Source organism: Cibotium barometz, chromosome 4 (assembly GCF_041138505.1).
Source record: "Cibotium barometz isolate CiBa-2024 chromosome 4, ASM4113850v1, whole genome shotgun sequence".
Classification (NCBI taxonomy): domain Eukaryota; kingdom Viridiplantae; phylum Streptophyta; class Polypodiopsida; order Cyatheales; family Cibotiaceae; genus Cibotium; species Cibotium barometz.
The window spans coordinates 59,044,816-59,062,635 of NC_141049.1; the positions used below are offsets into that span (position 1 = coordinate 59,044,816).

General features: G+C 41.4%; 1 protein-coding gene across 1 annotated transcript; it reads right to left on the reverse strand.

Moving 5' to 3' along the window:
• Positions 1–16,345: 16,345 nt before the first annotated feature.
• On the reverse strand, positions 16,346–17,581 carry LOC147639444 (uncharacterized). Its single transcript, XM_086791437.1, has one exon. The coding sequence runs from the start codon at positions 17,090–17,092 to the stop codon at positions 16,562–16,564; it is 531 nt and encodes a 176-aa protein (XP_086647563.1). The 5' UTR covers positions 17,093–17,581; the 3' UTR covers positions 16,346–16,561.
• Positions 17,582–17,820: the final 239 nt, after the last annotated feature.

The window sequence follows — 17,820 nt, forward strand, 5'->3', positions numbered from 1 at the left end:
TAGGCTCTGCAGCAACAGTGGTGCAGGCTCAAAATTTGCACTATTCTGGCACTGCTCCCCCAACCACTCACGATTATTTTTGATGCATTTATAATGAAGTTGAGTACACTAATTGTGAGAAACAATAGTTTACAAGATAAAAACAGCTTTAAATATGTGTAAAAATACATTGTTTGTCATCCCAATGCATCAGAATTGCTCCTAGAGGACTGGGGAAGCTATGCCAAAATAGTGCAAATTTAGGCTCTGCAGAGTGCAGTGCAGGCTCAAAATTTGCACTGTTCTAGCACTGCTCCCCCAGCCACACAGGATTATTTCTGATGCATTTGTAATGAAGTTGAGTACACTAATTGTGAGAAACAGTAGTTTACAAGATAAAAACACCTTTAATTATGTGTAAAAATACATTGTTTGTCATCCAATAATGCATCAAAATTGCTCCTGGAGGACTGGGGAAGCTATGCCAGAACAGTGCGAATTTAGGCTCTATAGTAGCGGTGGTGCATGCTTAAAATTCACACTGTTCTGGCACTGCTCCCCCAGCCACTCTCATTAGGATTATTTTCGATGCATTTATAATGAAGTTGAGGACAGTAATTGTGAGAAACATTAGTTTACAAGATAAAAACACCTTTAATCATTGTTCTAGCACTGCTCCCCCACCCACTTAGGATGATTTCTGATGCATTTATAATGAAGTTGAGTACACTAATTGTGAGAAACAGTAGTTTACAAGATAAAAACACCTTTAATCATGTGTAAAAATACATTGTTTGTCATCCAATGCATCATAATTGCTCCTGGAGGATTGGGGAAGCTATGCCAGAACAATGCGAATTTAGGCTCTACAGCGGGCGGTGCAAGCTCAAAATTCACACTATTCTGGCATTGCTCCCCCAGCCACTTAGGATTATTTCTGATGCATGAAGTTGAGTACACTAATTGTGAGAAATAGTAGTCTACAGAATAAAAACACCTTTAATCATGTGTAAAAATACATTGTTTGTCATCCAATAATGCATCAAAATTGCTCCTGGAGAACTAGGGAAGCTATGTCAGAACAGTGCGAATTTAGGCTCTGTAGCGGCGGTGCATGCTCAAAATTCACACTGTTCTGGCACTGCTCCCTCAGCCACTCACGATTATTTTCGATGCATTTATAATGAAGTTGAGTCCACTAATTGTGAGAAACAGTAGTTTACAAGATAAAAACACCTTTAATCATTGTTCTAGCACTGCTCCCCCAGCCACTTAGGATTATTTCTGATGCATTTATAATGAAGTTGAGTACACTAATTGTTGTGAGAAACAGTAGTTTACAAGATAAAAACACCTTTAATCATGTGTAAAAATACATTTTTTGTTATCCACCAATACATCAGAATTGTTCTTGGAGGATTGGGGAAGTTATGCTAGAACAGTGCGAATTTAGGCTCTACAGCGGCGGTGCATGCTCAAAATTTGCACTGTTCTGGCACTACTCCCCCAGTCACTTAGGATTATTTCTGATGCATCTATAATGAAGTTGAGTACACTAATTGTGAGAAACAGTAGTTTGCAAGATAAAAACACCTTTAATCATGTGTAAAAATACATTGTTTGTCATCCAATGCATCAGAATTGCTCTTGAAGGGCTGGGGAAGCTGTGCCAAAACAGTGCGAATTTGGGCTCTACAACAGCGGTGCAGGCTCAAAATTCACACTGTTCTGGCATTGCTCCCCCAAGCCCCCAGGGTCATTTCTGATGCATTTACAAAAAACTTGATGGAACAAACTAGAAAAAACAATGATATACTTGATGAAAATAAGTTTGCAAAAACTATATTGTATTCATAAGAAGAAGTGATACATCATCTTTACAAAAGCTTTCTTACAATATTGAGCTTCCTTCTCTTGTTATTGGGCAGAGTGTGCTCAAGGAGTGATTGGGCTATTTCTTGAGGATCCTCTGTGCCTATGCTTTTGGCTATACCTATACGAGCAAGAAGCTTACTCCTAAATCCAAAACCAAAAACATCGAAGGCAAGGGATTTTTTAATCATTACTATACATTTGGTGCTCTGCGCCATAGAGGCTACACAGAGCACCTTAGAGAGGGCTTTCAAAAAGAAGAGAGTGAAGGCAGATTGAGGGGTGTAGTCCTTGTGGATAATGGTGATGCCATCCACAGGAAGCCAACCAAGATAGTGCACCAATGGTAGCATCATGTCCATGGACCTTGGCCTGGTCTCTGCTGCCACACGGCCTCTCCCAGCAAATGCGTCAATTTCAACCACCCTATGCAATCAAAGGAAAAATCAAAATATTTTTCTATATATAATTAAAAATGTTTCTAAGTTGTAAAAGGTTGATTATTATCTCTTGCTCAATGTCTTCTTTTGCCAAAGTGCTGGTGGGGGGGGGTGGAGAGGTCAATTGAGGACTTAGCCTCATCCTTTTTAGGTGCTTTGGTCTCCTCCATCACTCCAGCAGCAAGGGTATCCTTTTCAGCCTCTAGCTTGTCTTGTAAGGTTGCGAATTCCTCCTCTGGAACTAGGGCTTGCTCCATGGTCTCAACCACAGTTTCCTTGACCAAAGCAACTGTCTCTGCGGCGATAGACCAAGGGATAATATGACACTATCTAGGTGAGGACGTATCAAGAATGGAAAGCTTAAAAGAGAGGTAGAGTTTGAGAATAGGCTTCCTGAACCTTGAGTAGACTAAAGAGGGATAGAGTTTCTGCAACAATGGAGAGGGAGGGAGCTTGAGAGAGAGAGAGAGAGAGAGAGAGAGAGAGAGAGGGAGATTGAGAGGGAGGAAGCTTGAGAAGGAGGGAGAGCTTGAGAGGGATGGAGTTTCTACAGCAAAGGAGAGCTTAGAAAAGGAAGAAAGAGGGAGAGGGAGCTTGAGACTGAGGGAGCTTGAGAAGGAGGGAGAGCTTGAAAGGTATGGAGTTTCTGTAGCAATGGAGAGCTTAGAAGAGGAAGAAGGAGGTTCAAAATGAGCTTTCCAACCCTAGAGTATGTTGGGAGGAAGTTTGAGAGGGAAAATACACTTTTGGAAAAATATTAAAATTTTTTAATTTTTAGGGTTTTTAATCTATGCGATTCTAGGTGGGGGGACCTCTAAGTTTGGGCCCAAGAGGTAGGGGAACAAGAGTAGTAATTAGGCCCCACCATTACCAAACCAAAGCCTAGGTCCCCTAGGGTCAAAGAAGTAAAAAATGTGCACCCAACCCTCTTCTATTGGTCCATTCCTAATCAAAAGTTAATCCAAGAGGCCCTCTTTGGGTCCAAAAAATTCATAATGTCATGTTCCAAGTTTAACTTTAGAGATGTATGGGATGTGTAAGAATATCATGGGGTATCATTTTATTAGAATAATTTTATTTTGTTTTTGATTAAGCTAACCATTTTATTGGAATAATTTTATTTTACTTTAGAGAGAGAGAGAGAGAGAGAGAGAGAGAGAGAGAGAGAGAGAGAGAGAGAGAGAGAAGGGGAGAGAGAGAGAGAGAGGGAGAAAGGTAATCTTCGTTGGGGACCTCCAAGGGTGTGATCCATGTGCAATGTGTGTAGAGGCTAAGAAGATTTGACTAGATAACCCGGTTGATATCCTTGTGAGACAGCCAAAAAAAAGGGGAGTCCAAACTGTAGTGAAGGGGGGGTAGGCGGTCCATGCAGAGCCCATATACTTGTTGAAACTAGAGCCATGTGATGAGCTATGGTGGATCAAATACTAGAATCAACATCATTAACAAAGTGATGATCAAATAATTAAGACGTAATTAGTGAGCAATTAACAAATAGCTTAATGTAGGCATGGATAATCAATAACCAACAAAGTCTCATTAGGCCAATGCCTCAATTTATAGAGTTTACATCCAAGCATCTAATCCCACTGATTTCTCCTTGATTCACTCCACCTCTTTTGCTTGATTCTCTCCACCTCTTCACTTTTCCCAGAATATCTCCACACTTCCTAAATCTTCTCATGCTACCCTTTATTCTCTCCCAGTAGATTCTTCTCACCTTTTCACACGTTCTCTCACATTTACAGATTCTCTTTTATAGCCTCTAACCAAGGGCTTGTTCCTGCACACACCCTTTATTTCAACACCTCCCCTCAAGTGAATACTCCTAGCACACCTGGACCCTATACCAAGTTTCTCTCTTACTTGATAGTCCGCGACCAGTGTCAGCACACCTCCCCTCAAGTTAACTTAGCACACCTGGACCCTGTACCAAGTTTCTCTCTTACTTGATAGCCTGTCCGACCAATGCCTCAAGTCCCTAAACTCATAGTCCTTGACACTCTCTATGTGTCCAAGGCTTACTACAAGTGCCCGCGACCTTGACTAAAGTGCTCACACATACATCTACCTACCACGTGGCCTACATCATCGATGTGGTTTTACTTTGTTGGGGCAGGTTACATTGGGTTGTGGTCTCTCTCTCTCTCTCTCTCTCTCTCTCTCTCTCTCTCTCTCTCAAATTTTCACATGGCTCCTCACTCTTTGGAGCCTCACATCTTCTCTTGTCTTTAGTCTTCTTGTCGTGGCAGCTTCTCTTCACGCGTCCATGTCTTCTTCTTCTTTCAGTCTTCTTGTTGTGGCATCTTCTCTTCTCGTGTCCATGTCTTCCTTTAGATCTTCTTGGTGTGGATCTTCCTCAAATGCTTTCAAGGCCATCAATAGCAATGAGTCTAGTAGAGGATTAAGCCAATAAACACAAGATTTGACCAAATATTGAATGCTTAATCTTTGTTTTACCAAAGTCACCTCTGCAGATTTGATGAAGAGCTTGGATCTCACTATAGACTTGATCAAATTCAATTCTGACTTCACCAGCTTGTAGAGCATGCTTGAAAACTCCTAGAGCTACGAGGAATTAAAGCAATTTGATTGGATGAAGACAAGATTTGCAATCTTCTTAGAAAAACCTGCGCTGGAAAATAACGTGATTTCTTCTTGATGCGCCGGCGGTTTGCACTTGTGATTGGCTTGGCTAGAGCTCCTATGGGTTGGCTATCTATGGCTAGAAGCAATGGGCCTAATTTTAAGTGTGCAAGGAGCTAGAGCTCCTCCACCAGCTGGGGGTACAGAGGTGAGTTGAAAAATAACTAAAAATTTGATTAATTTTTAATTATCCTACTAATCTTGATTAATTAGATAATGGGCTCATAAACCTGATGGATTCTAGGCATGGCTCTGATACCATGTTGAAATTAGAGCAATGTGATGAGCTATGGTGGATCAAATACTAGAATCAACATCATTAACAAAGTGATTAGCAAATAATTAAGGCGTAAGTGAGCAATTAACAAATAGCTTAATGTAGGCATGGATAATCAATAACCAGCAAATTCTCATTAGACCAATGCCTCAATTTATAGAGTTTACATCCAAGCATCTAATCCCACTGATTTCTCCTTGATTCACTCCACCTCTTTTGCTTGATTCTCTCCACCTCTTCACTTTTCCTAGAATATCTCCCAAAAAATCTTCTCATGCTACCCTTTATTCTCTCCTAGTAGATTCTTCTCACCTTTTCATAGGTTCTCTCACATTTATAGATTCTCTCACATTTACAGATTCTCTTTTACAGCCTCTAACCAAGGGCTTGTTTCCGCACACACCCTATTCACTTGTATATTTCAACAATACTGAGAACCAAGTGGAAACTAATGCATACCATACTCAGAGTGCCCCTCAAGTGCTAGCTGTCTAGAGGACTCCAAGAGGGCAAGCCTCGGGTACCTGTGGGGATCCATGTGACTGATTCGATGAAGGTATGTAACTATTTGGAAGGGTGCCTCCACTACCATCGGGGCTGCAACAAACTCTGCCTGGATAATCTGGTGTGGGACTGATGGTTTGCTGCGGATCATACGGGAGAACATCATGATCTGGGGCCTCTCAACTCGCTGCCAATCCTCATCATATAAATTTGGCCCCCAGAAAGCTGCTCCATACATCAAGGCTGGTGTGACGAGGGTGTCAAAAAGCCAGCCCTTTGTCCTAGGCTCCTGGAAATGTGCCTGGAAGCACTGCCGCTCAAGTAAGCTTAAGGCTTCATATCCCCGCGTCACTCTGGCACCTTGCAAGCAAACACATATACAAGAGTAGACAAGCATACAAGAGAGATAAATGGTGATTTTTTTTTTTGCTTCTCTCTAACCATAATATAAACAAATAAGAGTACATACTATAAGGAAAACTACTCTCCTACTATAACATACAAAGGTTGGTCCATAGTGTGAACCTGACTACATGAGCTGGTCCTAAAAGAAAGGTGAACACTCAGTGAAGTTTGCATGTGGTAGCACTCATGGAGGAAGACTTGCTCTTCTTCTCAAAAGAGAGAAAACACCATAGCTAGGATTAGTGAACTATAGTTGTGATTATAAAATGATTAGTAACATGGTTATTTTTCATTTTCACTTGTATGCATGGTTCTCTTTCACATTACACTTAAGTGTCTGAGAAGTGTCCATGGGCATGGCCAACTTATTCTCTAACTCTTGATCCTTTTACATACATTTATTCTTGGCCTTGGATCCAAATAGACATGAGACTTTTCACTTTGTTATAAACCATTCCCACCCATGAGGTTTCGTCCTCAAAACCATGGATGTATGTTTGAACTCACATAAATGGAGAATATTAACAAAGACTCATGTCAAGTTTCAAGTACACACTTGAATTATATGTGTTGGAGATAAAAGATCATATGTATAGTTATAAACTAAATCTCATGTCTTCTAAGCATATCCAAACGTATGTATCATGATACTATATAAGTATCATAAGGCTTCCATACACTATGCATCCATCTCAAGTGAATATAGGGCTGTCAAATGTGTATTTCTAGGAAATTCTAGCAAGTTATTTCACTGAAATGTAGAGGTAGATAACTAATGAAGCTTCTTCATTAGGCAACTCACACTTTTTGACTAGATATTCCACCAATGTTTGGTTGCGAAGAACCCTTTCTCTTGTGCCAAAAATCATATTTGACACATCTGCAATCATTCCCTCCTCATTCATTGAAGGTAGCTTATCACACACACAAGAACTTCTAGCCCAAGGTAAGATTTTAGATGTGATACATGAAACACACGTAAATCTTTGTAGTTGGTTGTAGTTCCAATTGATATGTAACCGCACCAACACGCCTCACAACCTTGTATGGCTAGCTTGGTAGTGGTGTTATGCTTAAGAGCACCATGTCTCATCTTTGGGATCCTTAAGAAGACCCAATCTCCTTTCTTAAATTTCAATGTTCTCTTATGGACATTTGCATAGCACCTCATTCTTGCTTGATCTTGTCTCGTATTAGTCTTGCATTGTTGTAAGAGTGCATCCATCTTTTTCATGTCTTCCCTTGCATTAGAATTCTCTCCTTTTTGTTTTGAAACCATCATTGACACATTTATTTTATACCCATAAAGTGCCTCATATGGTGACATGCCAATTCTCTCATGATGCATGCTATTATGAGTAAACTTGGTAAGTGTCAACTATTCATCCCCTACACCTTGCATATCATGGCAATAATGCCTAAAAAAGTTTCAACCCACTTATTAATCCTTTTCATTTTTCCATCAATCTCAGGATGATAAGCGGTGCTAGGTGTCAAAACAATCTCCATGATCTCAAATAAAGTCTTTCAAAATAAACTCATGAACTTGACATCATAGTCGCTCACAATTTGTTGTGGTACACTATGCAGCTTGAACACATGATCCACAAATTGCTTTGTAACCATAGATGCTAAAAATTTGACCTTAGAAGGAATGGTCTGCTACTTTTGTCATGCAGTCCACAACCATGTATATGCTATCCCATCCCCTCCTTGTGTGGGGTAGTCCCCATGAAATCCATAGAAATGTGTATCCATTGGTCCTTTTGGGAATAGGCAAAGATTGAAGCAAACCACCAAGCTTATGCATGGGATTGTTGTTTTATTGGCATGGTAGATAACTAGTCACAAAATCATGCACATTCTTTGGCATCCTTTTCCAAAAAAAACTTTTATACACTTTTTCAAAGATATAAATCCATTTTCCCCAACAATGGACAAGAGTGCATTTCTTCCAACACCCTTTTCTTTTAGCAGCTTGATCTGCACTACGGATAAAGCTTATCCTTGTAGAAATCGAGTCCATTATAAAGCTTGTAATGTGGTAATTCTTCATGGAAGCCATGTTGTAATTTTTACCATAATGATGCCACTTTTTATCCAAAATATCCTCTTCTTGTATCTCCATGATTGAATCTTTATGCACCATTGAAATTTCCATTAATGAACATGCCCAAATATATGACAATGCATATGCTACAAGGTTCTCCTCCTTTCCCTTCATGTAAGAGATCTCGAATTCATAATTTTGTAGAGTGGCCACCCACCTTGTTTGCTTAGGAGAAAGATTTTGTAGGGACAAGAAGTATTGTAGCACTCTATGATCAATTTTGACAAAGAAGTGGCTCTATGATCACTTTTGACAAAGAAGTGGCTCCCATATAATACCATTTCTTGATGGCATGAAGTATTGCCAAAATTTCTTAATCATAAATATGCATAGCCGTCTCCTTATCATTTAACTTTAGGCTCTCAAATGTAATCACTTCATGTTCTTGGTACAAAATAATCCCAACATCTCTTCCACATGCATCGGTTTGTACCATGGTTTTGCGTGAAGTTCAGGCATACAAGAATAGAGACTAATGTGAGCATTCCTTTGAGCTCCTCATCAAAACTCTCACTAGCAATAGTGTCCACTTTGACTCGATCACTACTACGAGGACTAAGCTCAAAGTAAAGCTCCATTTGTCAATCCATTATTCAAATTCTTCCTTAGAAGAGCCTTCACCTTTGAAGTTTATAAAAGTAATTTTGTCCTTTATCCCTTTAAACTTGTCCCCATCACCTCTATGATGCTCATGTGATCTAGCATGATTGGCTCCAAACTCATTAAAGAAATGAGTGACCATAGGTGGTGTCTTCCATGTTCCATCCATAATTATCTCATCCAAAGCTAAACCCTTGTCCTTGTTAAGGTTTTTTCCTTGCATTGATAACAAATCATAGTTTGTTGTATAGGCATTCCATACATGCATGGACCACCATGCGTCGATTGTGGAGTAGATTTTCTTTCTCATGTGTATGATGACCATGGTTAAAAGGAAAACTTTCTTGTAGAGCATTTGAACCATTCATGTGCCTCGCGTCCTCAAATGGCATATGGGCTTGTGTCCCACTAACTTGCATTTTGTCCCACCCAACATCTCTTTGCCCGTTACTCCACTCTTGTTTTCAAGTTAGAGATTCCATGTTAGATCTCTTTGCCCAAAGCATCTAGCTTGTCAACCATGAATTGAAATCTTTGATCCATGCACTCCACCAAGTTCTCATGCCTCTCCATGGTAAAATCATCATTCCTATCCATCTGATAACAAAGCTTTTGTATGAAGTACAAGATGACATCCATGTCTTCTCCAAATTTAGGCACTTCCAAAGCATTGACATCCATGTCTTCTCCAAATTTAGGCACTTCCAAAGCATTGACATCTTCATGTACCGCTTCATTGACATTGCTTTGTTCGTGCATAGCTTCATGTACTTCCACATGAGAAGATTGATTTGCAAGTTGTTTCTCCCTTGCATCATTTGCACCCACTTCATCAACAAGCACAAGAGCTTCCTTGAAGTTGCCCTTGTTTTTGAAGTTTTGACCTCTTCCCATCGCGCTAACATGTTTTTAGGTGAAAATGTGATTTGATCACATAATGCTCAAATCTTCTTAAAATCCTTTGGTTTTTGGCTTGATGGTGAGGTAATAGGGTTTGGTCAAAGTCAAAGGGCAAGTATATTTTGTTTTGACTTTTTTTCAAAAGTCAACTATGCCCGTTGATCAACCCAATAGTAATGGATCAGGGAGTTTCATGGCTCTTCTTAATGCTCTAAGGGAGTACTCTCATAATATGTAAACATTTCGACAAGGTACAAATTAGGCTATGATTGAAATAGGGTTTCTGCTTATGGGTGGTTGACCTTGTCAGTTTTGGGATAGCGAACACTATCGGAATTTGGAGCTTGATGGCTCTAGACATAGTCCTTAGAGAGTACTAAAAGATTATGCAAACACTCACAAAATAGTCCCAACCATTTATATCAATCTCCACCACCATGCATGTGTATGGTCCAATTATCCATGTAATGACTCATGTTAGCATCAAAATGATGATTATTGCTCCAAATAGCAATCAAGTAAGCTCTAATGGTTTTAATACCACTCAAATGGTATATGAATGGCCATTAATGATATGAGAGGCTATGAATGGCATTTATTGCTTACCGAATGGCATGAAAATATCAAAGCTCCCAATTTATACAATTAGGGTTTGCTCAATGCCAAGTATGAATGCATAAGCAAGCATTAGGACACCATTGAAGCATTCCATAGTACATAGGCATGACCAATAGCATGTGTGAATGGCTAATGTTATGGAAATTAGGGTTTATTTGAAGAAAGCCCCAAATCAAGTGATAGGCATGAATAATCTATCAATTCTTGCAAGAAATGGATGTAGCAACTCGCCAAAGCAAGAGGGAAACATCAATGCTTGAATCTTGGTGAAGAAACACTCCATGGAAGCAAAATGATAGATGCTAATTCCTTCTTCAAGAATCCCACATTTTTCTTCTCTTGGCTTCTAGGAGAGAGCTAAATGTTCACAATGCCTTGCTTTCACCTTTAGAAAGGCTAATGAAGCCATAGTAAACATCAATGGTGAGCATTCTTGCCATTTGAAATATTCTACACAGAAGGGAGGCCACGATTTTCATTGTCTATCTGTAGGAAAATTGCGACTCATTTTTTAGGGCTTTAGATGGTGCATAGCAAGACAATGTTGCCTAGTGTCAAGCCTATGAAGCCTAGGGTCTGTTCATGTGCAAGAAGAGGGAAAATCAAGAAAATGGGATTAAAACCAAGCTCTCCTACCATTAAAATAAAGGTGGTCAAACACTCATTAACCAGAGTTTGTACAATAGCACTCGTGAAGGAGGGGCTCACTCTTCTTCTCAAAAGAGAGAATCCATCATAGTAGCTAGGATTAATGAAATGTAATTATGATTAATAAATGATTAGTTACATGGTCCATTCTATTCCCTAACTCTTGATCTTTTTATATACACTTATTCTTAGCCTTGGGCCCAAATAGACATGAGACTTCCAACTTCATTACAGGTGCTATAACTATGCTATACTCTAATACACCAAAGCGGATATTGCAAAGCTTGCAAACCACTGACCTGGTATATCACCCATAATATCACCAACCATGCTAGTGGTGTAAGTGCAGAAGCTATCACCCAAACCATTGGTGGCAACAGTGCTAGTGGCATAAGTGTGGAAGCTATCACATAGGCGGGTCATCAATGTCCACATCACTATTTGAGCTTGAAATCTCAACACTCCCCCTCAATCTTAATTCCACATATTTCTTAGTAAGCTCCTAAACTTGCAAAGTTTTTCTATACCCAATGCCTTCGTGAGATGTCAGCCCCCTAATCCTCTATGCTAACATATATCATATCCACATCACTTGTTGCTAGAACCTTCTTCGTCATAAAATGATAATGCGCCTCAATTTGCTTTGTCCTAGCATCTTAGCTGGGTTATTAGTCACAGTTGTATGTTACGCAACCTTCTTCCTCATAAAATGATAATGCGCCTCAATGTGCTTTGTCCTAGCATCTTGGTTGGGTGACTAGCCACAGCTGTATGTTACGCATCAAGGATTTTTTTTGGCTAAAAAGCAATTGCGTGCAAGTGGTTTACCAAAAATGGCGAGCAGTTTTAAAATGATGGGGGGCTTTTTTTGGCTACATACCTCCCTCTCTCTCTCTCTCTCTCTCTCTCTCTCTCTCTCTCTCTCTCTCTCTCTCTCTCTCTCTCTAAAATAGAGGCCCACTATGTATGCAAATGCCCAGTATACTATGAGATTAGGGGGAGGTTCCACTGCCTCTTCCGAGATGGATTTTGACCACTTTCCAGGATCATGGATTTCCCAGACTAGAGATGCTTGGGACTTTTCCTCCTAGAGTTTCGTAGACACAGGGAGTCTCCCTTTTGTGGTCTAGACGAGCGGTACCCATCCGAGGGCTAGTACAGAGAGCTCTCACTGACTTCTTCCAGACCAGAGTGACGAGGGTAGATTCACCCACTACACCCGACCTTCATGCTAATGCAGGAGTTCGATCGAGAGGAGTGACATTAGACAAAGGCATTGAGCTATGCAAAGCCTGGTGCCCTCGACCTCATGGTCCCTGCCCACACCTGCATCACTATACAAGAGGATCAGAGCCATCATCTCCCACCACCACCACAGGACTTTTTTCTCTCTCCCACCCGCCCAGCTTTACTACATTGGGTACCATGTTGCAGCGCCCTATGCGTGATATTTTAGGGTGATATGAGAGCTGGACACTTCTTATTTTGGGATCAAATCTAACATTTTAGCTCTTATTACTTTCTTTGATTTTTATCTTAGTACCCATGATGATGTATTTCATGACATGATGTAACCTTTTGGTCTCATAGGTCAGTTTGGCCTTTTGTAGATGTTAATACAACTCTCTCTCTCTCTTGCCCCGTCACATCTAGATTGAGCTTCACATATAGAGGGGATCCTATTGAGATTGTCTCATCTTATGTCTACCTTAGTGTCACTTTCAATGGCCCATGCTTTAGCAAAACCTAGATGGTGACGACAAGCCACCTAGCGATCCTAAACCCAAGTCCTTATCTCTCATCAAGAACCTCAACTAAGAGTAGGAAGATGGACAACCCATCAACTTTGGCTAGTCTTTAATGGTAGTCAATGATCGCTTTGTACAAAGCAAAGTTCAAACAAAGCCAATATACCCTGGGTATATCCTCAACTTATCAACAAAAATCCAACCGTCCACACAAAGCAAGTACATGATCACCTCATTTGGATGGGTAAACCATGACAAGATCCAATAGATTAGAGAGTTATAGATTAGGAAGATATTGAGTTCAAAATTTGAAACGACTTGGGATTAAGCATTTTTGTTTGAAAATTAAGACCACACCTTAATTTATTTGCAACACTAAAGTATTTGATATAGTAGAGCTCAAGTCAATTGACACCCCTATGGAGATTGATGTGAAATTGTCTATAAAAGATACTTCTCCACATGTGGATATAAAAGATATATAGGAGTAAAGGAGATTAGCGGACAGTTTGATCTTCTTGTGCAATACAAAGCTAAACATCAATATCACAATCGAGATATTGAGCAAGTTCTCAAATCAACCTCGAAAGAACCATTGCAAGACAAAAATGTGAGTGTTGAAATACGTCCCCAAGGCACTCACTATTAATAAGTCTTTGATTGGATCTTGTGATTCAAAATTGGGAAGGAGATTGTGATAGTAGAAAATCAATGTCTAGTTATTTCACTTGGGTCTAATACTTCATTTATTAAATTACACTTTAATATATAAAACATCTTTTAATAGAAATGGGGATGACAACTTGAGAGACCACAAGAGATCATTCCACTCCACAAATCCACTTCTTCCTCACAGCGTCGATAGAAGGGCTTTGAAGAACCAATCTATAATGTGTTTTTTCTCAATTGGCATTTAAAAAGCAATGGTTAAAATTTGGAATTTCCATTATCTATTACATATTAACGAGAGACATCTATTCTGCCAACGTGGCAAGTTGGAGGAGACGTACTACAAAATCCCTCGCAATTCAATTTTTACCTCAATCGTCCAATCGATCGCACAACTCAAGCGCTGAGTTCGATCGCTTTAATGCCCAATCATCCAATCAACTAGCTCATCAACTCAAGTGATCAATCTAAGTTCGATCGCTTCAATGCCCAATCATCCAATCAACTAGCTCATCAACTCAAGTGATTGATCCAAGTTCGATCGCTTCAATGCCCAATCATGCAATCAATTGTCTCACATCCAATCACCCGATTATAAGATACAATTATTGGGTCGAATCTCCAATCAACCAATTACTCGAGCATAGACTCAACCACTGCCTTTGCAACCATTGCATTTGATTTGCTTCAAGTCATTGCCCTTCTTTAGATTCTAGTTACTCCTCTTGTCCCACACGAGCTCTTGCTCGGCTCAATTGCTCATACGTAAAGATAGTTAGCTCTCATGTTTGTGGATGCTACACTTTGGCTGTTTCAAATTCTCACTAGAGATGAGGGTCACCTACTCTTAAGAACAAAGAAAGAGAGAAAGGCATCTACATTTGGGCTATTTCAAATTCTCACCAAAGGTGAGGGTCACCTACTCTTTAGAAGAGAGAGAGAGAGAGAGAGAGTGAGAGATTTTGGTCTGTGAGAGCAAGGGATGTGTGTGTGTGTGTGTGTGAGAGAGAGAGAGAGAGAGAGAGAGAGAGAGAGAGAGAGAGCAAGGGTGTGTGTGTGTGTGTGTGTGTGTGAGAGAGAGAGAGAGAGAGAGAGAGAGAGAGAGAGAGAGAGCAAGGGTGTGTGTGTGTGTGTGTGAGAGAGAGAGAGAACTTTGTGAGTGTGTGTGGGTGGGTGGGTGTGTGAGAGAAAGGGAGATGTGTGTGTGTGTGTGTGTGAGAGAGAGAGAGAGAGAGAAAGGGAGATGTGTGTGTGTGTGTGTGTGAGAGAGAGAGAGAGAGAGAGAGAGAGAGAGAGAACTTTTTGAGTGTGTGTGGGTAGGTGGGTGGGTGTGTGTGTGTGTGTGAGAAAGGGAAATGTGTGTGTGTGAGAGAAAGGGAGAGAGAGAGAGAGAGAGAGAGAGAGAGAGATTTAACTTTGTGAGTGTGGGTGGCTGGGTGGGTGTGTGAGGGAGATGGGGGGGGGAGGGGAACGAGTGAGATAAATAGATAAAGAGAGAGATTGTGAGCTTTTGTGAGTGTGGGAGTATGTGTGCGTGAGAGAGAGAGAGAGAGAGAGAGTTTCAACATTTGAGAGAGTATGTGCATGAGAGGGAGAGGATCATGTGCATGTGTGTGTGTGTGTGTGTGAGAGAGAGAGAGAGAGAGAGAGAGGAGAGAGAGAGAGAGAGAGAGATGGCTATATAGAGGGAACCGGTTTCTTTCTAGAATCTTGGTCATCACAACAATGCATGGGTCCAATACTAGTTCAAAGAAACCAAAGTCGTACAATTGACATTTTTGCCACTTTCAATACTAAATCCTAGCTATTTTCAAGCATTATCCTCATTTAGATTAGTTGGAAGAAACTCTTTTTTTTTTTAAGCACACGGTACGTAAGAGTGTGTAGCGTTACCGTCGTGTAAGAGTCCCACCAGCACTGTAATGAAGATGTCACAAAAGGCAAGGGGGCTTCAAGTAATTTTCCCTAAGATTTTTTTTAAAAATGATAGTGTCTTTTGTTGTAAACCATTGGTGGTAGTGGTAGCGGACGGGGTACATGACTAAGACTGTTCAAGAGGAAGCGTTGTTGTTTACGATGTTAGAATCCCCAACCAATGCTCAAAAGAAACCAGCGTTTAGTGTCTCAAACCGACTCGAGTTGGAAAAAACCACACAAAAAACCCGGATATAAACTTTGATTTTAATTAAAAGTCAGCACTCTTCGTTGTAATTTTTAAAATTTTATTGACGACAGGCCAGACTCCAGCCTCGTCCTTTTTTGTCACTGGATAGAAAACAGATTCACTGGAACGGACTGTTGAGGGGTCCCTAAAAGTCTACATGATATAGAGCTTAAAAGGCCATTAACGACTCAAAGCTTTCTAATAATGGCCTGCCGCCTATTGCACCAAAAAGCTTTTTTCTTCCTCCTTTTTGAGTTGTTAATGGCTTTTGCAGGGCCCCTACCTTGCAGCACCTTTTTGTTTAAGAAAAATCGCCCGACAAAGGTATCCCCGGCGAGGTGGGTCCCACCCATTTTTTACTACAGTTTCGAAAACTTCCCTGTAAGCTAGTTTTCGAAAGTTCGACCTTTTGTTTTGGGGGGTGGTTTTGCGCGCGCCCCCCCCCCCCCCCCCCCCCCAAAAAAAAGGCACACCTTGAGCTCTTCTGAGATATGGGAGGCCGGGAAGAGACTACGCGTGAACAGCTCCCTAGCTCATGCCACCCGAACACTATACCTGACTTCGCTTTTCGAATAGACGAGCGCAATCTTACTGCGCTTTTCTTTCCTTGTCCTCACCAAGGCCAGTTCTAGAACCCCGAATAATAAAAACCATTTCATTGGTGAGGACCAGTTTTAGAACTCAGAATGATAAGAAACCATTTCATTGTTGACAAACTGCAAAAACAATTATTTCACGGGCATTAGATGACAACATGAATCAGCATTGAAATAATATAATCGCATTGCCAAGGTTACTCCATAAAGAAGGTAGTATCATTGCCAAGGTAGACAAGCTTCCCAAGGATGCCTAGCACAACGCCGGCACCTAAGTACTAACATGTGATATGGAGGACGATCTGATTATTCATATGTCGGCGGGAGTGAGCGTGGCTCTCGCTCTCTCTCTCTCTCTCTCTCTCTCTCTCTCAGTATGCGGGGCTTAATCAACGAAGCCGGTTTGCCTCCACACTTCGTTGCGAAGCCGGCGTAGATCCATGCCCTTCAGAGTCCGGCCGGCTCCCTGGAGGACGGAGAAGGTGGTGGTAGCTGCATACTCACGAGCCAGTAATTCGTGAGGGGGCAGCTCCATAACGCCCTCGTCTTCCTTGTCTTCCCCATATGCATCCTCCTCGCAATGATCAACGAGTTTATGGCCGGTCCTCTGTTGAATGCAGCTGCCTTTGCCACCCCTAGAATCGCTAACTGGCCATCTAGCGAATCCTTCTTCGATTTGCACGCTTAATGTCGACCGATGACTATGATGATCACCATTATACCTTGCAGCGTTCTCTTGATGATGCATCTCCTCTCCCCACACTATCTCCTCCTCTCTCAACTCGCCCATATCATCTCCGCCACCACCTTCTACCACCATCTTCTCCTTTCCAGCATAAGGTCCAAGAAACATGTGATCCTTTAAAGTAAATGACCCCCCAATGGAATTCCCGAAATTGCTAGCGAATTTAGCCATAAGTACAGCACCAGAAGCCGAAAACCAAGATTAGGGGTGTGACCAGCTAATTACTTCTTGCTCGGGAAGAGATCGTCAACCAGTTACTCGTGCCTAGAGTGCTGCCTAAATTAAAGCCAAGGCTACATCAAGTGATACATCTTAAGGGTCTTGAAGACTACCATGGGTAGACAGTAGAGCTTGCGCCAGGCCGATCCGGCCAAAATGGCACAGGGGCCAAGCTGACCCTCTCCACCCAAAAGGGACATGTAAGAAACTCTCATCCAAAGCTAGGACAAAACACCAAGGGGTTGAGAGAAGGTGGTTATGCTTGAAGAAGAAGAAGGGCTGGCTGGTCTTGAGCAGAGCTTGGAAAGAAAGCCACTGTAGGTGAGCGAAATGCAGAAACGAGAGAGGCTTGAATAAAACGGATGGCCTCGGTAAAGCAGTGGAGGCTGCTTAAAAGCTGTAGGCTGCCTCAAAACCACAAGCGCGGCCCATCGACACTACACTCCCAAAAGACGAAGACTGAGACCCACTTCCATTTCATTTCGTTTCGTTTCATTTGTCCGCATTCCCGCTGCATTTCACCTCCATTTTGGCTCGTTGAACGAGGGTTTCCTGGAACCGTCCGATCTCGGTTGCGACGCTTACGGCTCCGATTGTCTCACCAACGCCTTACCCTTAATGCCCGGCCACACCAGCTACAAAATAAATCCTTTTCGTCCACGTCACCTGGCGTCGCTCTC